A 21361-nucleotide genomic window follows, 5' to 3' on the forward strand; every position below is an offset into this window, starting at 1 on the left:
GACTTGCTTTTGATGAAACGGTCGGAAAGTATATGGGTATTCGTGGAGCGGGGAGCCCGTTGTACGTAAGGTTGAGCTGGTAGAGAACGACGACATTATCACCTGTTCTAGCTGCACTGTATTCATTCGGTCGCCTCAGTTTCAAACATAATTGAGGCTCAAACAATAGCAACAACAGATTCGTCGAGTCACTAAACACTTTTCCCTAACGTCTGGCGACATCGCTCTATGGAACGGAGTTGTGTTGCATCGTTCCCCTTGTGTTTGAGCTTTTTGCCGAATCTATTGGGGTGGAGCTGATTGTCATTCCTCCTTTCTCATCGTAGCTCTACCCGATCGAACGAGTGTTTTAAGCCGCGAGACGTAATGATCGCTCTACAGGGTGAATCGCTGAAGCTTTCAGCACGGTGACGAGTCGGGTCACTTGTCAACTTTCTTCCGCAAGTCCCTCTCCTTCCGGGCAGGTCCTCTTCGAAGGTCATAGAGAAAAGCGTTCACTTGAAGAAACATAAAATTCAAGGTAAAGTTTTTGACTTGAAAGTCGAGGTTCCTGGAGGCGCGTTTTCGCTGGTTTCGACACAAAACGGAACAAATCCTCTTCTCCCCGACCACCACGCAAAGAAGATCAAGTGAAGAAGAGGAAGAATGGAGGAGATGGGCGGAAAAAGATGTTTGCCCTTCAGAGCAATGAGGAGACGAGTGATACAGAGGTCATGATTTTTAGCAACTTTGTATTGATGAGTTCACCCAGCGGCTCTGCACGCATGAGGTTCGTGAATCGAGACTTCAATGCCTCCAGGCAATATCGGACGCCTTGTGGAGCTGAAGACGAGACCCCCAGAGCTGACGTGAGCGAACGTTGTGGCGATCTCTGGTGCTCGAAGCGTAGAAGGTGAAGCTGAAGCCGATACCAACTGGCCGATCGAAAAAGTCTAAGAGGCGTCTGCGAGTGGATATGCATTTACCCTGCACGGCCGTAAGGCATTATTTGTTTCAATAACATTTGTATCACGACCAAGGTAACAGAACTTTCGCTCAGTACCGACGAAAATCGATCCTCAAAACGCAGCCCAAACAACACACCCCTGGTCAAGCTCAAAATCTTGCGGACTGTGGCACAGTCGCCTTTAATCCTGAAAGTTCTTTGGTACCGCGGCGGCAGATGCAGGGTCGGCAACATCCGTTGCACACGAAGGTGTTGCTCATTCACGAAAAGGTCTTGCATTGCTTCTATGACTCTGCTTCTGCCTGATGTCGGCTAACACTACTACCTAGAGCAGCAAGTGTGGTTCGAGCGGCATTGGAAGCTATATGGACTGCAAGATCCGGACCGTAGTGATATTCTAACGACCAATCATCCAGCGGATCTGCTGGGAATACAAGCTCTTGATCACGTACCACGCGAAACCCAGCCAGCGCCGGATCGGGAAAAATGCCGCTCTGTGCAGGAGGCTTCCTCTCCGAATCTAAGCCTCCGATACCTGCGAACATGTTCAGTTGAGCAGCCTTATTCGTGAACGAACCACCGGGCGACGTTCCCGTAGACAGCGGTATACCGAGCTGCATCGGTGAACCAGGCTGGAGCCCAGACAATCTCGCGGCAAACGCCGACGGCACGCTTCCGGTTGTGAGCCCGATGTTGGACGAGCGTGAGGGTATTCGCGGTGGTAACGAGTCCGAGTAGCCTTCGGATTCGGCAGATGATACCGGCGGTGGTCGACTGAGTCGCCCGCCATCCGAAGCTTGACTCAAAGCGCGCTGCTCTCGCATGATCGCCTCAGCAAGCACTTCGTTGATCATCTGCAGCTCGCGTCGCTCAGAAAGATACCGCCCTCTGCGAATTTCAGGAGACGTTGATGTCGGAGCAACAAACGCTACACTCCGCCGTGGATTCCAAGCGACCACTGGTGCTGGATGGGGCCACAACGGATGATAACCGGTCCGCAGCCACTCGACGCCACATTCGAACCCGATTTCATACAAGGCTCGAATTTGCTCTTCGCTCAAATATCCCGCATATTCATAGTCCGTTAGCGTCGAGTCTTCCCTCAGTATATCGTGAATGGACTTCATACCTTCGAGGAATGAGTGCAGCTCCCTTGCAAGACAAATTTTGGACCAGCAATCTAAGCGAAATCGCTGCAAAATATCCCTCAGTTTTTCAGACCTGCGATCTCGAGCAGAAAGCAGCGCAGCACCGCATATCTCAATGCGGATCCGCGTGTCGAGACCGAGTTTCGGCAACGCACAGGTCCATGTCTCTCGGAAGGCATCATACGAAGTCTCGTATCCTTCAACAATCTCCCTGTACCCATGGCCGTCATCCACAGAGACGCGAATGTTTGCAGCCTCCCCACGTTGAGCCAGAGCATTCAGATCCACTACACCAACGAAATGGATCGTGAACTGCCGCATCGGGCTCCAGATGCTCCGCGCGGGATCCTGTCCGGCGTCTGGACCGACCGCGTCACTCCATATCTGTACGGTGAGTGTCTCACAGGCCGCCTTCCTGGACCCTGGATTCGAGTCGACAACTTGAAAATCTGTGCTAAAGCAGGTTACACGTGCGCATCGCAAAGGATCATCGCCGCCGCTGCCGTCGTCCTCAATCATCTGGAAGGTGTGTTCGCCTCCCGCTACAACCGTCACATCGAACATTTCGGGATTTTCCAGTCCAGCATCCGCGTCAAAATTCTGATCATCCATCAGGGCCGCAAAATCGTTCGCTATGCCGCTTCGACATCCCGGGGAGGATGCGAGAGGAACGATCGCACCGGATGCTGCGAACACAGGCACATCGTCGACTCCGCCATAGACGCATATCCAGCGATTGCCAGCGTATGCCTCACCGGATGGCAAGTGGCGCCAAGTTCCCGGTGGTAGCCACAGGACGCGGCGAGCGCACCCCACAGAGGGCAGGATCGGTTCGAGGAAAGGCGCCACCAGCAGCTCATCCCCGAAAAAGTACTGCGTACAGCACGCAGTGTACGCGAGCGGATTCTGCGTCGGATACTGGTAATACAATGGACGGCAAAGTGGGGTGCTTTTGAGCGAGGCCTTGACGCACTGCGAGTATATATAGGGGATGAGGCGATGGCGGTAACGCAGCGCTGCCGTCGCCGCCACAGCATACGTTTTCTCGTAAGACCACGGCCAGCGTCGTATGAATTCTGACTTGTGGCCATGGAGGCGAAGAATCGGTGAATATACGCCCAGCTGGACCCAGCGAACGTAAAGCTCGCCATCCGGCTGAACACCTCCCATAAACCCGCCTATATCATGAGACCAGAAGAAGAACCCCACATTCGCTGCTGTTGCAGTGATCACTGGTTGCACCGCTAGTGATTCCCAGGTGCTGTGCGTATCACCGGAGAATCCCACCGGGTAACGATGGTTCCCGAGACCTCCGTATCGAGAAAGGATCAGTGCTCGGGGCTCAGCACGCCCAAATTCTCGTGCAGAGTCCAGGCAGTGCAGATGATTCAGGTATATGAGCGGGTCCAGGCCAGCGACGCCTGACTGCGTTCCTTGCTGCCAATCGATCCACCAAAAATCCACGCCTATTCGTTCATGTGGATTATGCAGGAACTCAAAGTAGGCCTTCATGAAAGATGGCGAGGCGACGTTCAGGTACAGCGGTGTTCCACTGGAAGCATCGACGCCGAGCGCAGTGGCCATTGCCGTATACATTGATTCATGAGCATGGACTCCATCAGCGGGGTGAACATTTAACCCGATCCGAACACCCAATTGTTTCAGGGCCCTGAGTGCCTCGAGCGGGTCTGGGAACAGCTCTGGATTCCAAGTGTAACCGGTCCAACCGGGCAAGTGCCAATCCATATCCAGTATGCACACGGACAGTGGAATGTTTCGACCATTTTTCCATTCATTGACCCACTGGATAATCTCCGATTGGGAGTAAGGCCACCAGCGAGACCACCAGTTGCCGAGAGCATATCGCGGCAGGAGTGGAACTTTTCCTGCGATGCTGGTGAACGTCTGCAGTGCACGGGAGTACTGGTCGCCATACGCAAATACATAGAGATCCACTGATCTCGGATCTCGCGCTCGCTCACAGATCCAGCCATGAGCATCGAAGATAGGTGATGTCGAGTCGTCAACAATCGCCCAACCTCGTCTCGAAATGATGCCGTTCCCAAGATCGACATACCTGCCAAAGTGGTACTCCCGTTGGGAGCGCTTATCGTACGCCCACCCGTTTGCCCCATCCAGTGTCCGGCATGTACCGCCACAGTTACCAATGCTGGGATCGGAGATTCCGAAGACAAACTCAAATGGATTCACCTCACCAACGGGCTGCGTTATCCAACCAGCAAGGTTGAAATCGCTTTGCAGGCCCGCAATCGGACCAATGTCATTGAGGATGATCCGCAGGGCTCCATTCTCGAAAGCACCATGAGACTTCGCGGGATCGTATAACAGCGTGAAGACTTTGGTTCTGATCAGGAGCAGGCCATCTTGCCTTCGACGAACGCTCATTTCAAACTCCTGCCCAAGATCGCGCCGCCAAAACCTCATCGTCGGGCGATCCTCGAAGCGATTGTGCGGCGGATTGAGCGGTACACACTCGCAACGCACTGCATATTCGTTTAAAACTGTAAATCGAGCTTGAAATTCGCTGATCCGATTCGGATCAATCCACTTCCCACTGACGATCCTCTCTTTCGGAGCCAGGGGCGAGCCCCAGCGCGCGAGGCAGAGTGCGGAGCTCGAAGAAGGCTGCAGCAAGTGCAGCGGCACACTCAATAGCCCTGCTGCCTCCGCAGTTTCATTACAGGGGGCAACCGCGAAAGCCGCTGTTCCCGTACTAGCTCTAGCTGGTTCATCGGCGGCAGCGTTTGGGAGCGAGCTCACAGCGGGCAGTCCCAAGATACCCCGACGCCTACGATGCGATCGTTGAGAGAGCGCACCCAGGGAGCCCGTCAAACCAGCAGGGCTTAAAGGAGGCGTTGACTGCTGTCTTGGGGTGTCTCCATAACTTCCAATATTGTAGCTGTACCTACAATCCTCTTTAGAGATTTTGGAGTCACCGTTCAAACCCTGTTCCGAGGAAAACATGATGCAACGAAAGTGGCTAAGCGCATTGACGTCGACTGCGAACAGGCGCAGTGGAACATCTTCGATTCCTTAGAGCTGCTCCTCTTTGCTGGGGCGCTGCGAAGGGGTTACACGACAATGCTGCTGCATCTGAGATGCTTGTGGCAAGCAGCATCTCGTGTACCGGAGCAGAAAGTCTCCGCGGCCAGTTTCAAACGGTTGCTGTCCACAGGAAGTTTTGCTAAAGAGTCTGCTGCATCGGGGACTGAAACCATGCGAGGCGCCGGAGGCTTCTCTCTTTCAGTCACAGAAGAGTGCGTGAGGCGATTGAGGGAACTTGCCACGCGTGCACCGAAGCACTTGCCTTTTGCGCTGCGGGTTACAGTCAACAGCGGGGGCTGTGCAGGTTTCCAGTACGAGTTTAAGCTTGAACACAGTGGACCCGCAGCGGAGGACGTTGTTTTCGAGAAAGACGGCGTTCGCGTTTATGTGGACGCGATCAGTGCTCCGTTGCTTTCTGGCGCAACAATCGACTATGAAGATGAGCTCATACGGTCAGCATTCAAGGTAGAGGGGAATCCTAACGCCGAAGCAAACTGCAGCTGCGGAACAAGCTTTGCGCCCCGTTTTTAACGTGTTTCAGGAAAATATCGTTCGAAACAATCGAGTCGCTGAACTTCCATGCGACGTGGCATGAGCCGTCTTCATAGTCGCTGTACGTATCCCGCGTGTCGGCTATTGAAGTCTTCAGCTCTACATGGATGTTGCGACGCAGCTGCTTTGGCTTATGGCAATGGGGTCCCTTCAATCGTCGAAGTTGTCGTCAACCAAATCGCTCTGACCCACAACCAGCTTCTTTCCGATTGCAAATTATGCGCTGAGACAGCATAGAGTCTTAGAAGAACTCTTGATAAGCATATTCAATTTCGACGAAAGGGCTGAGCGCCTGCGTTGGCCATCAAGCGCTGAGGTCAACAAGGCTGGGTACCATTGAGGCACCTGACAGATTCACTCGCACGGGCTTTTTGCTATCCTTGCTTTCAAAAGGAAGACTTTTAGAAGGGTCCACACGTTGATCCAGTAGAACTAGGACTCGCATTCGTCTGTTGGAGGAGAACACCTACAAGCAAGGAAAGCCCTCCAGTCTGCGTAGTTCCCTGTTCTGCTTTGCAGGCCCATTTTGTATGCTGTTGTAAATTTGTCCATAATACCATGGAACCATGCTTGCGCATATACAGAAAGCTAATGAAGCTGGCGCATAGCACCTTTGCTCCACATTAGTACTGTTCAGGGGTCGCAGCATTTGCTATGACGTAGCGGCGTCGCTCAAGCGCGTTCGCCTGCAATCGGAGCCACTGCAACGCTGCAGACATCGCTGCAACATGGATAAGGGCGCTCGGCGAAGCTCATAGCGTCTTTCAACTCAATCCGGTAACACCCGGCAGCGGTTTATAGCAAGAGATCTAAATGTCTGTGAAGTGTACCGTACAGATCACAAACGATTTGCCTGTGAGACATATTCTTCCGGAAAAGTGCATGGAGGACTGCATTGCTCGTTCAGGTCCGTCATACCAGAGTACTCAGATGGTAGAGGAACACTGAAAGAAACAAAGATATACATGCTGTGCCAAAAACCGATGTCCTCAAAGACTGCTTGCGGTCCATGGTAGAAAGCGACCGGTCGATCAACTTACGGTTAGCAGCTGCCACGATGGTAGCCACCACGGGAGTCGATGCTTCTCACCAGCTTGTTCGTGTGGTCCTGAAAACACTGGGGTGCAGTCGCCGAAAAGAGTCCTAATTCACGCACGACTATCTTCGATTGAAAACGCAACGACACCGTTCTGAAAACTTAGCGATCAGCACGAAGCACATGGACGTCGATTTGTTCTTTCAGTTAATGAGAATTGCTTCCGACGAGACTGTCGCTGCCTATGTGAGTTTTCGCGGAGAGTGAGCCCATTGCATGTACGATCGAGCTCGTGGAGAACGACGACATGTTCATCTTTTCTAGCTGCAGTATATTCATTTTGCGGCCTCGGTTTCGCTCACAGAGGAGGCTCATACAACAGCACCAACCAGTTCGTCAAATCGTTGGAGAAAGTTCTCTAACGTCTCGCGACGACCCTCCACCGGAAATTGTGATGTCTCAGCATCCTTCCTGCATTCGAGCCTTTGCCGATGCTATCGGGTAGAGCTGCCCGTTTAAAATGGTATCGCACCAGAAACAGGGTCTCGTCTCCAGCACCGCACATGGTCTGGTATTCAAAGCAGCGTTAAACTCGCGGCCTACAAACTGCTTGCATGCATTGACGTTATTGGAATGCATCAATGCGAGGATTCCTCGAACTCCTGCCCTCCGTGCCACCAGTGTGTCGTTATAGTTCCCTCGGGCATATACTTTTCTCGTCTACCTCCTTCTTCTTCAGCTTTTTCGTCACTTCCTCTTCATCGCTCGATGGTCGGCGAGAGGAGGTTTTTTCGTTCTTTCCCAGCAACCGACGATGACAGGCCTCCTGGATCCTCGAATTCCATGTTCATTCCTATCCGGCGGATTTTATATTTCTTCAAAATGAACGCACTTCGTTATGCTCATAGGCAAGGACCTGCCCAGACGGAGACGGACTTGCGAAGAAAGACAAAATGTCCTCCCATGTCGCCGGGTGCTGAACGCTTCAGCGATTCACACAGTAGAGCGATCATAATTTATCTCGATAGAAAACACTCCTTCGATGCGGTTCAAACACGAAGCGTACGGAGGAATGAAATACACTTCAACCCTCCGAGAGATTCTGCAAAAGCTCGAACGCAAGGGTAAAAGTGGAACACCATGTTGTCCACTGGAGGAACGTCGAAAGACGTCGGGTGAATGTCTTCAACGATTCGTTTTAGAGGGTGTTGTTGTTCTATGAGCCTTCTCTTCGAGTGAAACTCAGGCCGCCATGTGAATCTCAACTGTTAGAACAATTGATACCCTTGCTCGCTTCGAGTTCACCACAAGCTGTTGGTAAACAGAGACGCCAGTGGTGGCTACTAACGTCGCTTTTGCTTTCTGCGTGGTGATCGACAAGTCGTTTTCTACCATTTGCCGAAAAGACGCTCTAAAAATATCGGATTTGGCACTGGGCGCAAATAATTGTTTCCTTCAGTGTTCTTGAACAATCTCAGTACAGTGGTTCTTCCGAACTGAACGAGGAATGCTGGCCTCTATGCGCTGTTTAGTTAAGAATATATCCTACAGGAAATTAATCCATGAGCTATAGGGTATATTGCATAGTGATGTAGATCTTCTGCTCTATACTGCAAGAAAGCATTCGATTGGACACAGCGAGGAAAAATAGAATCGTATTGCACAGCGGCAAGGAGGATTCTCAGTCTTAGGCACTGTTTACGCGTGGGGACTCCAACTTCGGTGTGAAGGATGGAGCGCGCTGTACTCTATTCATATTGGAGGTCATCATCTTCATACCGAGTGCGCATTGTACTAAACCTGAAAAAGGTGGACTACGAGTACCGCCCTATAAACCTTCTGAAGCTCTCGCAGGGCGAGCAACCGCCTGCAGAGTTTCTGCGCTTGAACCCTGGAGGCCAAGTGCCTACGCTTTTGATTGATGGTCACGTACTCACGCAGTCCGTTGCAATTTGCGAATATCTCGAGGAAGCAGTAACTGGGGGTGTGAAGCTTCTGCCTGAGGACCCCGCTCAACGTGCTCAAGTCAGGCGCGTTGTGGAGATTGTGAACTCTGGCATACAGCCGCTCCATAATAGTGCAGTACTTGACTACCTTAGCTCAAAATTCGGTGACGCCGCCAGAACAGAGTGGTCGAAGCATTGGATCCATAAGGGGCTGATCCAACTAGAGACGATATTGCAACACTCTGTAGGGCAAGGGCCGTACAGTTTCGGGAAACAGCTGACACTCGCTGACGCGTTTCTTGTACCACAGATCGGTCATGCTGAGCGTTTCGGCGTCAACATGGAGGAGTTCCCCACATTGCGAAAAATATACCATACTTTGATAGAACTGCCGGAGTTCGCTGCTGCGCATCCATCACGACAGCCGGACGCAGAAGAACATCTCGCTTAATCGCGCCGTCAAACTCATTTTACTCGATTTATCGAAACTGTCCGAATAGCTGGAGGCAGAGCGTGTGTCTACCGGGCAAAGGACAAAGGAGCTGCCTTGTGACAACAAGAACCAAATACATCTGCTTCACGTGAAAAATTCAGCTCCGCAACGACCTCTCCATGCGTCTTGCGGAGCGTCTTCCCTTTGTAACCCAAGCCTGCTATGCGGCGGACCGATGCTACTGCGGTAACTTGAGTGACGGAAAGGCATGTTAACGTATAAGGAGGAACGGTTTGCGCACTACACTGCTGGTGGGGACAAAGATTGCGATAAGGCTTTTCAAAAAGCGAACCTTTAGCACGAGTTTCGGCCGCTTCGACTCTTTCAAAGGATCGTAGGCGTCTTCTTGCACGCCAACGCGGCCAAATGATAGCCATATCTTGGAAATGCTCACATACCAAAGGGTGCCCACCACCTCGCCGAGAACTTCCAGAGATCTCCTAGAGCAACCGCTTCACCCGCCTGCGGCCTCAGCAGTGTCGATCTCATTCGCAGTGCTGCACAAGCTGCCGGACGGCTTTACGGTCGTATAAACTGCGGTTTCTGTTTCTCGCGCATAGTCTCTGTTTACCTCTTAGGGTCGCGAGAGATAAGGAATACATCCAGCTGAGCATCTGACGCAAACTTTCGCAGCGCAACTGACTTGAAGATGTGTCCGCTCCAGACTGCAAAGTCTGACGGTATTTTCGATGTATCGACACATGCGAGCGAACTATAAGCGTTGTTCTTGGGAACCAGAACCTCGCCGCGCACACCATGCTCGCAAGGAACGATCGCTAGAGTATCCGCGGCGAGCAGGAGAGATTCTTCCTTCTGGACATAATCGTTGGTTTGCGGAGGCCGCTGCGCGGCCGTAATATTCAGCGCAGTCAAGCCAGTGCGTTGCCCTCCATCTCCGTTATCTAGGGTGCGCCAGAAGAGGCACACAAACAAGTCGTCGAGATCAAAAGGTTTTCTCGTTGTTCCCGGCTCACTTGGGAATATTTCAGGAAGGAATACCTCGAAATCTGTACCGGAGACGAAGCTCAAGAGCTCCGGATCATCACCGCTGTGGCTCGTCTCAGGTTTTGAATGTAGCAGCAGATTTGCCTTGTCATACTGCTGCAGTGCAAGTTTCGGAGATGCGAAAGTGAACAATGGCTCGTACCAAAGATACTGTCCTCGATGGCAAGCGTGCAGATGTTGAATTTCTAGTGTCATTCCGTTTGGATTGACGTTTTGAATCTGTAGCCCGATAATGGTACCATCACAGTTTCCATAAGAAACAGCGGATCCTTGTCCTGTGATGGAACTTGGGCTGGTCGTCTCCAAAGCTAAGTGCTCAAGGTGGCATGGTAGAACGCTAACCGAGTCTTCAGCAAGGACCCCAATTCTGACAGGCAACAGCTTTGACCTGCGAGCCGTTGGTGTTTCAGAGGTCGAAAAAATCAGAAGTCGAAGAAAACGTGGAGCTATCCTCAAGTCCATACTCCGTTCGGATATATGGTGACGACACCAGAGCGCAACCTTGAATTCGAGGGAGTCGCCATGCTGCAACGTGCATCGAACTGAAACCACGCGGCGACCATGCTGTACAGTGACCTCCGTGCTTGATGACGTGCACTGCATGACGCGCATCGACAGGTCAGACTCTGGGCTCCAGCTCAGAGATATGTTGTGAATATCCACCAGTGAAGAATTCGCAAGCGTTATGCTTGTGTGCCAAATCTCGCCGTTCATCACAGTTTTCGGAATCAGCGGAGTGTTCAAAGTAAGAAGAGGTGCAGGCGGACCAACCTCAACTGCTAGGTGACCGCACGATTCGCGTGAAGATGCCCCCAAACCTTTCCTCAAATCCTTTGAATTCATGGCTTTTGGCGATTCATTAAGCTCGTAAAACGCGTAGCATATTAGACTAGGCTCGAAGAGAGGCGAATGCACCCTCCAGCTGATGCCCTCGACCTCGAATGCCCCGCTCTCTGATATTGCAAATACGCCACGTAGAAGCCCGTCACTGTTGTGTGAGATGCGGACGGTCTCTGCGGTCTCTACTGGCACACAAAGTCTCGCTGAAGATCCAGATTCACGCAGTAAATGATTCATAGAAACTCTACGCATTCGGAGTATGATATCGTCCAGCTCGATTGGCGCTCGCAGCGGATTCTCCAGCCGACACGTTACGACAATTTTTTCTCCAGCGGAGACCCGGAGCATGCCGTGGACGTGGCGCTCCTGTCCGCCAAGCAAATCCATCACAGTATCGAGAGAAGTGAGCTCTGCATCCCAATGCTGTTGATCAATACTGGCTCCAGCCGCTTCCAATGTGCGCTGTGCTTCGCGGAATGCATCCAGTGCTCCCCACATTGCCTTCCACTCACTCAATTGTGGAGACTCGAGAATGCGGTTTTCCTCCGCAAAAACGATGCTTCGATGATCAAGAAGCGGGAAACGACAGCTAGATGCTCGAGTTGCTTCACCGAGAGCCGATGCGACTAACACGGTTTCCCGAAGGACAGCGATATCGTCAACCCTTGAGGGCTTCAAATCCGAGAGAAAGGCTGTGTAACGTTGGTATGCATCGGAAATGTTTCCGCACATCCACGCGGTGCGTCCAGTGCAAAGATTCACGTACGCTTCTATCCAGGACCAAGATTTTTTTGCCAAGTGATCGCAAATCCGGGCGAACAATCTATGCCCCTCGTCAAAAAATTTCGCAGCGGTGAAACACTCCGCCGCCATAGAGAGGCACATCTGACATGTACGATGGCGTCGCGGTCGTCGCAGGACTCTGAAGCATTCTCCAGCGAGCTCCAAGCAGGCAGCTGTACACAATTTGCGCAAACGTCCCAGTGCATTTGGAGCTTTGCGCAACCAGTCTATTTCGGGTAGACTTTCTTCTAGAAGCAAATCCGCCGCACGTGATAGATTATTGTATTCGATGCAGGTGGTTGCCAACAGAGTAAGCGTTCTTACCGCATCTAGAAACCTTCCAGCATTTCGGTAGTTTTCCGTTGCATGTTGTAAGAGTTCCATTACTTCCAAACTTTCGTTGGAACCTTTGAGGATAAGCGCGATCGCTTGGCATTCAGAAGCAGCCGCTGAATATATCAAACTGTGATCGGCCCTGAAATCCGATGAGAGCATTCGAAAGACGGCTAGCGCCTCTGAATATTTCTCCTGAGCAACGAGCATATACCCTAAGAAAAAAGCTCTCATTTCAGCCGAATTCCATAAATAGATATAAGGCATAACGCGGGGACTAAGTCCCAGTCGATGACCAGGGATGACCCCTTCGCGAGTCTTTGACTGTCCGGAAGAGAACCAGGCTCTGAACTGGTTGCGGACGATTCTTCCCGCGCGATCTCTTTGATCCACGCGTGACTCGATTTCACTCTGAATAATCGAATGAATCCATCGCCCGAAATAAAGTGAAATATATTCACGAAGATCCGCAGATCTCGACCATTCTGCAGCATCCACCATAATTCGGGTGCCCCGTGATCCATCTTGAGTGCTGAACTCTATTTCAGTCCGCTTCATGCCATCGCTACCGGCTGATGATTCCGCAGAAATTTCCAAAATGAATAGAGGTCGTCGTGAATCCAGCGTACCTGTATGAAAGCGACAACCCGAAGCATCGTCACGAAGAAGACAATTTAAAATGTCATCTTCGGAGTCATTCACGCTCGCAAACACGACCTGGGCGATGGGATGATCAAAAATGAAGTGCGGTAATCCAAATGGCGCTAGACTCAGTACACTGAGGATCAACGATGACGCATTGCCCAGAGACAGCTGCTCGCGTTTTTGCTTTCGCAACGCCGCTTGCCAGCACCGAAGTACATCTCGAGGCGGCAGAGCACCGGAGGAAATGGGGCTGTTCCAAGCAAGCGCGTTATGAGACTCGGAGGAAGGGTCGTCTTCCCTCAAATTTAAGTACTGCACAGCGTCATGAACACTTAGAAAGCGAAGAAACGGTGTCGGCGTTGCCCTCGAGTCTTCCGACCCTGCCTTCGAGAGATTCGTTTGTTTATCGGTTTCCGTCAAGGAGACACCAAAGATTCGCGGTGCAGCCTGAACTGCAAGCTCAGCAATAGAAACACTGCCCAATGAACGCGCATCGACAAGCTCATTTCTCTGAAACAGCTCGGCGAAAAGCCTCTCAAGCAGAGTTTCCACGCCTGGCGTTGCAGCGACCAGAACCAAGGGCGCTGTGCGGAGCTTGAGAAAGCTCTGCAGAGATTCGGACAACATTAGGTGCTCGAATTTCAAGAAATAATTCACTTCATGAAGGAGCACAACAACGTATTCTATAGCTTTGCTAGGAACAGTTTGACTATGTTTGGTTAACGGCACCGGTGGCGCTTGAATCCCATGGATTAAAGTGGTATATGGCCGCTACACCCATCTCCGACTTTAATGGGACACTGCAGAGTTCGTTTTGTTCCTGCCTTTTGGTTTTGCTCAGAATATTTTTAGAAGAGCAGCCTCTAAATTCCAAATGCAGCAATGTAGGTGTAGAGGTTTATGCGAATGTATTAAGATTCTTTGTGGTCTTTTCGGAATGGCTTCTTCAACATATTTGCGGTGGATTTCGTTGCGCTACAGGGAACAAGATGATTTGGGACGCACTCGAATAGGAGTTTCCAGAATAATAGATATCCCTGTTCAAAACATAAGCATAAGTCTCTAGTTTCTCTGATCCGTAAGCGTAGGACGCTCAAATCACGCATTCTTCAAGTTTTCGATCATTCTGTCCCTATGACAACTCGCGGGCGCTGCAAATGTGAACGCTGAATTTATGAGGAAACAGAGACTCGACGACGCCCCATGAGAAGTTGTTCGCAAATTCGTGCCGAACCTTCACTGCATTTGTTATGTCAATAATCCATTTCAAATGAAAGACGAAATCTTACGCCCTTTTTGGCCCTTAACGCCACGGAATTCGACGGCAACATGACAACAATCACAGGATGTGCTTCCAGAGGCTACCGTCCCTTCTGTTTGAATAAAAAAGCGCCATTGACTCGGACTTGGGTCATCGCGGCAATCGTTTTCAGTGGAGATAGCGACAGCGTTTGCATGAAGGAAACGTATACAGATAGATATTTTTCGACTTATCTGCGCTCTATTTTCATTCCGGTTTTCGTTTCATTTAGGGTGACGTCGCGCTCCTAGAATACTTTTCCGAGTGTGAAATCGCGCGTTTGCGTCTGCGGCCAAGAGAGTTCCTGCGGAGAGCATCGCCCAGAAGAAGCGCGTGCTCGTAAAGTACGCTATCGGGCCTGGAAACAGAGGGAGCGTTGAGGCAATCCTCATGCACCCCTCAAGAGCAAATACGGAACAATGAAGCCAGCCTTGATGCTCTGCGGGGCGGTGCTCTGACGAAAGCTGTGGTGAATCTGTGGGATAACCTCACCGCAGACATCAATCATCGCTGCGAAAGGCGCATCGAGGGTGTGTTCGCGGAATATGAACAAGGCCAGCGAAGCAGAGATCGCCATTCCCGCTTGTGCGTGAAGCGCATCGGCGAAAGCCGCTAGCTTCGAAATCGGTAATTAAACGCTGCTATCAACATCCTTCGACTACGGACATTAGATGTGGAAAGACGGAAAAAGCCAAAGTATTCAGAGCAAGAGTTCTGTGTTGAATAAAACCAAAAAGCGTTCTACGAGCAAAGAATTCAAATAAACACCCTGTCGCAGACGCCTCCAAGCCCTTTTTCCATCGGCCGCCTGCTATAAGTTCCAGTTTTTTCCCAAGCGCACCTCGAGCCTGAGAGGTTGCCCCTTGAAGCGGGATCGCGTCAGCTCTGCGGGTCTCGTCTTCAGCACCGAAAATCATCTGATATTGACGCGGCGCTGATGTCTCGGTTCACGAACTCCTCGCGTTTATTGCCGTTGATGAAACGAGCCAATGCAAAGATTGCGCATATTCGTGCCTTCTGTCCGAAAACAGTCTCGTCATCATTCCGTCAGGCAAGCACCTTCTTTCGTCTATCTCTTCTCCTCTTATTTGCCTCGTCACTTGCCCTGCTTCGCTCGATGATCAGCGACGGAAGCACTGTTTTCGTTTTTTGTCGAATCCGGGAAGGAGGGGACTCCAGAATTCTCGACCTCACTGTCCATACCTCCCACCTGGCTTTATAATTCTCAAAGTGAGCACTTTGAAGGCCCATGCTTTAAACCGCGAAAAAGCATTTTTTTCAACACACATTGGGGCGGGGCACGATTGAGGTCAAAGTCTTTAAGAGGTAGCTCCGAGTTCGCAAAGGGGGAACTCGGTGGATTCTTTGCCAAGCGATGCACAGTGCTCTGTGGTCGGAGCACGATGCCTTGCTGCTAGCAAAATTTCCGGCCACAGCAAAACCAAGATCATTTCAGCTCCTCTCCGAACACTTTTGCACTCTCAAAAGATCACCGATTCTTTCAATCTTTGTAACAGGTGAGAATCTATTACGAAATTAAATATTACTAATAGGGTAAAAGATATTCTGGAAGCTCGGCCCACACGTCTAATCACATCGATCGCTCATTGTGTCACAATCGAGTTGTCCTAGCGAAGCTAATGAGGGATATTCGAGAATGTCTCACGCTGAAACATCTTCGAGTTCAAGTTCTTCAGGAGCCGAGGGCATTCGGCATTCAACAAAAGCGGTTCTGAGCGAAGAATATATTTAAGTTGCTTTTCAACGTGCGACGGGGGCTATGCTCGAACAAAAATCGGACTCGTCTAGACTGTACGAAACTCGCCAAGGGTATGCGTTATCTATCGAGTCTTTCGTTTCTCGGGCATCTTCTAGTGGCGGATACATCGCGAAACTGCATCTATCTGGAGCATGTAGCAATATCCTCACTTTTCAAGCAAACAAAACTGGCTATTGTCTCATTTCCTATATTCTGAACTGGCTGAGCTCGCTCGTGAGTTGCAGTTAGACATGAACTGATTTCCGTAAAGCTGTTGCGCCATGAGTACAAGCGTCATAGGACGCGACGCGAAGCGGAATAGAGCTTTTACTCCTGTAGAGCTCTGCGTCGTCATGAAAGGAGTTTCGAGAAGCTTTCGATGACGAAAATCTCGAAACGACTTCCCGGAAGTGCTCTTTCGCGTCCGCCCGAAGTAGTGTGATTAAGCACGTGGCCGTTCTGTGAGTTATTTGGAACGTCGGACTCTTCGAACAAGTTTGCTAGCCAGTCTGCACCAACAGATACGCTTAAATATATATTTCGCTGAAGAAGTGCACCTAAGCGTTTTGCTAGCCTGCGAGAAGCATCACTGCACAGGGAGTAGTCCAGCTGAGGCAGAAGCAGCGTGGGTTCTATTATAGTATTCGCGTTTCTTCTGTCACCTGAGAATAGTTGCAACGCTGTCGAACTCAAAGCAAGCCTGGAAGCTTCTCCGGAACGAATGTCTCTTCCAAGCCAAAGCCACAAAGTTTCTGGTCCGATACTCACTGACTGAAAGCAGAAGACGGAACCTTCGAACTCCTCCGTTGTGAACCTAACGTCCATACTTCTAAACAGAAAGGTATCGATTTCTGTTTTTGTTATGGCCTGCTACACGCCAAACAGATAACGCGCAATCCTCACGTTAACGCTAGAAAGACTAAATTTCAAATCCATTCAATATGAATGGCTTGAAGCATCCAACATAGAGCTTACCGAGTTGCGCGTCAAATAGTCCTTCTTTGTACCAAGCTGATTGAGATGTTGGACAAGAGCCTAGTACTAATATAGCCAAAGACTCGATATTTCCAGATATCATAGTGAGGCAAGTTATATTGGTTGCGCAATTTCCGACATTGTTTACGGATATGATAAAATAGACCGAGATGAATCGCTTCATGTGGTCAAAAATTAGAAAGCTCGCTGGATTTTAATCTGCAGACGGCAAGGCATTTTGATGCGGATCTTCGAATTTCCTCGAGTGCGCTGCCGACAAATTGTGGGCGCTGCTAATGGGATTTCTGATCGAACTTAGCGTTACAGGTTCCCCAGAGGAATACGAAAAAGTCATTGAAACCTTTACAATTTTTCCTATGGATCGCCGACGCAGGTCCGGCGGAGCTCCGGAAAAAGTCTTTTATTTACAGTGGATTCTTTTCAACGAGCTCGGCCGGGAGACTACGGATTCGAATCTTCAAGAACTGTTCGATTTGCTGTAATTGAAGTTTGTTTTCCTTGGTGATAATAGTGATTCCAATGCCCCTTCGGCCAAATCTTCCACACCTTCCGACTCGGTGCACATAGATGCTCGGTTTCAACGGCACATCGAAGTTGATGACGAGTACAACCCCAGGAATATCCAAGCCCCTGCTTGCAACATCAGTTGCCACGAGAACGTTCGTCGTTCCCGAACGAAACTTATCAATCGCTGCGACCCGCTTGTCCTGAGGCTTTCCCCCATGAATGCCCTGAACTTCAAAGCCACGGAGTGAGATTTTCTTCTCTAACCAATCTGCTTTCTTCGACTCGTTCGTGAATATTATGCACTGAGATCTGACCAGGTATCGTGAAAAAATATCGAAGACTGCACTGAGCTTCCATTTTTCTTCAGGAACTTCAACACGATAGTGCTGAATGCCAGCGTGCCAGTATGCTTCCGTGCTGCCTGTTGTAATGAAGTGCATGTCCCTTCGAAGGAAATCATGCAGACTCTCCATACCTGACATTGATGCAGTTGCAGATACGACAACGACTTGACAAGTTTCTGGCATTATTCTGCAAATACGGGACACTTGTTTCTCAAGGCCAGCCGAAAGCATCTCGTCAATTTCATCTATGACCAGCAAGCGCACCGTGTTAGCACTCATCGTTCCTGTATTTGAGAACTGTTGCAGAATTTTCCCAGGTGTGCCGCTCCATACGTGCGCGGCTCCTTTGACCTGGACTGCACCATGGCATACCGAGCAACGCAGGCACACGTATTTAGAACCAATACGCTCGATCAAAACTGCTGTTTGCTGCGCAAGCTCTTTAGTCGGTGAAAGCAGAACAGCTTGGAGGCAGTTTTCTGCTGGGTTCACAACGTGGTTTACTGCTATGGCCAGCAGTGTGGTTTTCCCGCTTCCGCTGTGATCCTGCAATATAATATTCTCTTCTTTTATGATAAAAGGAAGGGCTTTGGCCTGGATTCCTGAAGGAATAAAAAAGGAGCACCGTAGTAGGCCACACTGAACTGCTGGTTTTAAGCCGAAATCAAGAAAAGATTGCTGCATGTCAGCAGACTGCGGAGGCAAATCGTCCCGCCACCACCTCTCCACAAATATGAGCACGCTTTCGCTTCTGGCAGAGGCAGCCCCAGGTTTCACACACTACTCAAGCTCCGGCGTTGTCCGAAACACACTATCCTACACACTGCTCCCCAGCAGCAGGCGCGGAGACTGATGATCGTCTGGTCGGCCGCACGGCGCGCGGTGCCATGCACTGGAATCGGTAGGCAGCAGGTACCACAGCCTGCAGCGTATACGATTAGAAACGGCTATACTGAGCTATGGAAAACGAGGTCTATGTTTTGTTGCAGCGAACCTCAGCCATAAATTGAGTATTCCCCATGAAAACCAGGAACGACCGTTCCAGGCAGAGCTTGCAGACGTTTGTTGTTTCGACGGTAGGTTTACCACGACGCGCATAAAAGTATTCCGCTCAGGTGCGGGCCACAAACACAGCCTCGAGCACAGTGCTCCTGCGAGCCGCGAGCGCCTTGATAACGTGTTGAGTAACGGGAGCAACGCGAACACAGCGGCGATGTGAACAGAACGTGCAGTCCTGCGGCCTGTCGCGCGCGAGATAGCGCTGTAAGAGTCGCGGTGTCGGGCTTTTTCGCGGACGCTCGCGTGAGGCCGAGTCTCGTGCAGCGCCCAGCGACAGACCACGTGCACTCGTGCACTCGACTGCGCGCTGCTGCCTGCATGTGCAGCACCAGCTCGGATACCAGCGTCAATGCCAGAGCTATCGAAACGCCAGGCTAGGATGGGCCAGTGAAGCGCTCGCTCTGTGCCTGCCTTTTGAACATTTCCCCGACTTTTCCTCGATACACGGCCTCGACATTCAATGTGCGGCTCTAACTGCTACTCGACTCAATGTTAGAGTTAGAATCCTCGGTCGTGTGTTCAGGGCGGCTCGTTTGACTCCTTTCTCCTGGCATTCGTGGCGCCAACGGAATCAAGATGACTCGGGGCGCCGTCGAACACGCGTTGGTGGCATATCCGAAAATATGGTTTTCCGGTTCGAGCGCCCAAGCGTCCACGCTTGTCCTTGCCTAAAATGTAGCCTGCCCGGATCACGCATGCTTCGCGTACTCAATGGACCTGCTTGGAGGCCACCCGTGGGCACTGCAATTTGTGCAGATGGATTTGCGAGGCGGACAACTCGACGTCGTGCCCTGGCGACATGCTCGCAGGCTCATGCCGGGCGTTCACTTTACTTGACACGCCGAATGGTGGATTCGGTTCGAGAGACCGATCGTGCGCTGCTTGCGGCCGTCGACGACTCGGCATTCGACAGCAGCATGGTACCACTCAGGGCTGGTACGCTCGCAGATGTTCCTGTCTCCCCTGTTCGGACTGCAACGAGACATGCACCGGGCCTCGAGGCACCGCATGGATCGCTCTCAGCAGAGCGTGCGTCACTGCTGAGCACGAAGCGAGTGCAGAGGGGTCGACACTTCTGGATCGACAGTTCTTGATCGAGCTCGTCTGTACTGATATCCCAGAACTTGCATCGTCATCGACAACATTGCGTTCCGCAAATGCTTTGTCGAACGGAGCAACGAACGCATTCGTATGCAGCGGTTAGCGTACTCGCCGAGTGATCGCCAAGAAGAAGCGGATCATCATCGCAGGGTCCGGCATCTGAAGCTGAGCCCGAGGGGGGCATTGACGGGTGTCGTCTGTAGCCATAGAAGGCATGCACTGAGCGACGGAGCTGGTGTCCTCGTCCCCCAGAGCAGCCCACGGAGGGGCAGGCGCAGTGGACACACAGGAATCGCGGATCACGGTGATGGGTCCGCGCTGCAAAGCGCTTACCTGGGCTGTTTATAGAAGAGGTGCACGAATCGAGTGCGGCATGGACCCGAACTGCTGCCTGATGATGAAATGCGTTCGCGAGAGCGGGAAGCAGTAGAATCGGGGCTTGCGCGTTGCTATCAGCAGACCTCGACTGCTGAGACTGAACCATGAGGCACCGGAGAGACCTGCTCATTTCAGGCGGGGGATGAGATAGAGAGCGATGAAAAGGTATCGGTTGCTGGAAAGCCCGGAGAGACTTGTAATGATGACAGTGGGAACTGACCGATTGTTTATGGTGCACACCTGCTTTAGCGAAGTGGGACGCGTTCCACTTGAGTCTGACATGGGTATAGCTGCAAACCCATGAACGATTCAAGCTTTTGCCCGATCGACGCACAAATGCCAGTATTTTAGACCTCATCGGTCAAGTGGCTTGCCTTACCTGTGGGGAGATACCCAGGGGAACGCGACGCGGATACACTCGCAGGTGCTCAGACAGCCGGTATTCTAGCGTCAATTCGAGTTCCCGGAATCGCTACGAGCTTTGGGGGTTGTAATTTTCTTCCAGCGTCGCTTATGACTGTTCGATTTGTACCATCTCCAGGCATCGCTGCGGAGGGAGCATAAAATGCAGCCAAACGAGTTGCAAGATGTGCGAAACTGGCGGGCTTCGTTCCTGGCGTTGGCGCCTGATGGTGCTAACGCACTCCCGTCAGAGATGCCCGAGCATATTCTTAATTTTGTCTTTTTCGGCTCTATTCGCCGCTCAAAACTGGATCGCGCGTTTGGAGGAAGTCACCGCATCGGTTGTACCATTGCCATGAAGGTTGCGACAGCGGTTTAGGGAGCACTTTCCACGGCTCGTGGCGGTGCAGTTGCTACCCAAGCTCCCGGGACTGTTTCATTGAAAACTGTTATCTGCGCTGAAGGCGCTGTTGCTTTGAAATGGGAGGACTTCCGCTGCAGTTACAGCCGCTTCGGTTTTGGTGTACAACGAAGACGTAGGCAAAACCACCTCGCTGAAACTTGCTGTGGCAGCGAACCCTGCGAGCTAAGCATAAACGAAAGCTGTTTTGAAAATACGTCGCCGCGTCTTGTCTAAGACGCAGGGGATAGGCGGATGTCCGAGGGACGTATTCGAAGGACTTGCACGTTCACGAATGAGTGCATAGTATCGAATAATTGTG

General features: G+C 51.2%; 5 protein-coding genes and 1 non-coding gene across 6 annotated transcripts, besides 1 other annotated feature; 3 read left to right on the forward strand and 3 right to left on the reverse strand.

Moving 5' to 3' along the window:
- Positions 1 to 1230: 1230 nt before the first annotated feature.
- On the reverse strand, positions 1231 to 5079 carry CYME_CMF121C (alpha-xylosidase; the record flags this gene model as incomplete). Its single annotated transcript, XM_005535719.1, has 1 exon — positions 1231 to 5079. One exon carries the CDS (start codon positions 5077 to 5079, stop codon positions 1231 to 1233), a length of 3849 nt encoding a protein of 1282 aa, XP_005535776.1.
- A 117-nt stretch (positions 5080 to 5196) lies between these two features.
- On the forward strand, positions 5197 to 5691 carry CYME_CMF122C (similar to nitrogen fixation associated protein HesB; the record flags this gene model as incomplete). The annotated part of the gene is made up of 1 exon (XM_005535720.1): positions 5197 to 5691. One exon carries the CDS (start codon positions 5197 to 5199, stop codon positions 5689 to 5691), a length of 495 nt encoding a protein of 164 aa, XP_005535777.1.
- A 2788-nt stretch (positions 5692 to 8479) lies between these two features.
- CYME_CMF123C (similar to maleylacetoacetate isomerase) lies at positions 8480 to 9145 on the forward strand (the record flags this gene model as incomplete). Its single annotated transcript, XM_005535721.1, has 1 exon — positions 8480 to 9145. One exon carries the CDS (start codon positions 8480 to 8482, stop codon positions 9143 to 9145), a length of 666 nt encoding a protein of 221 aa, XP_005535778.1.
- Positions 9146 to 9754: 609 nt separating this feature from the next.
- Positions 9755 to 13420, reverse strand: CYME_CMF124C (hypothetical protein, conserved; the record flags this gene model as incomplete). Its single annotated transcript, XM_005535722.1, has 1 exon — positions 9755 to 13420. One exon carries the CDS (start codon positions 13418 to 13420, stop codon positions 9755 to 9757), a length of 3666 nt encoding a protein of 1221 aa, XP_005535779.1.
- A 3098-nt stretch (positions 13421 to 16518) lies between these two features.
- Positions 16519 to 16804: a sequence feature (possible transcribed region).
- A 448-nt stretch (positions 16805 to 17252) lies between these two features.
- Positions 17253 to 18383, reverse strand: CYME_CMF125C (probable RNA helicase RH2; the record flags this gene model as incomplete). Its single annotated transcript, XM_005535723.1, has 1 exon — positions 17253 to 18383. One exon carries the CDS (start codon positions 18381 to 18383, stop codon positions 17253 to 17255), a length of 1131 nt encoding a protein of 376 aa, XP_005535780.1.
- A 270-nt stretch (positions 18384 to 18653) lies between these two features.
- Positions 18654 to 21244, forward strand: CYME_CMF126T. Its single transcript, XR_002461261.1, has one exon. It is a non-coding gene; the product is annotated as a hypothetical transcript (transcript).
- The last annotated feature ends 117 nt before the right edge of the window (positions 21245 to 21361 follow it).

Source organism: Cyanidioschyzon merolae, chromosome 6, assembly GCF_000091205.1.
Source record: "Cyanidioschyzon merolae strain 10D DNA, chromosome 6, complete genome".
NCBI lineage: Eukaryota > Rhodophyta > Bangiophyceae > Cyanidiales > Cyanidiaceae > Cyanidioschyzon > Cyanidioschyzon merolae.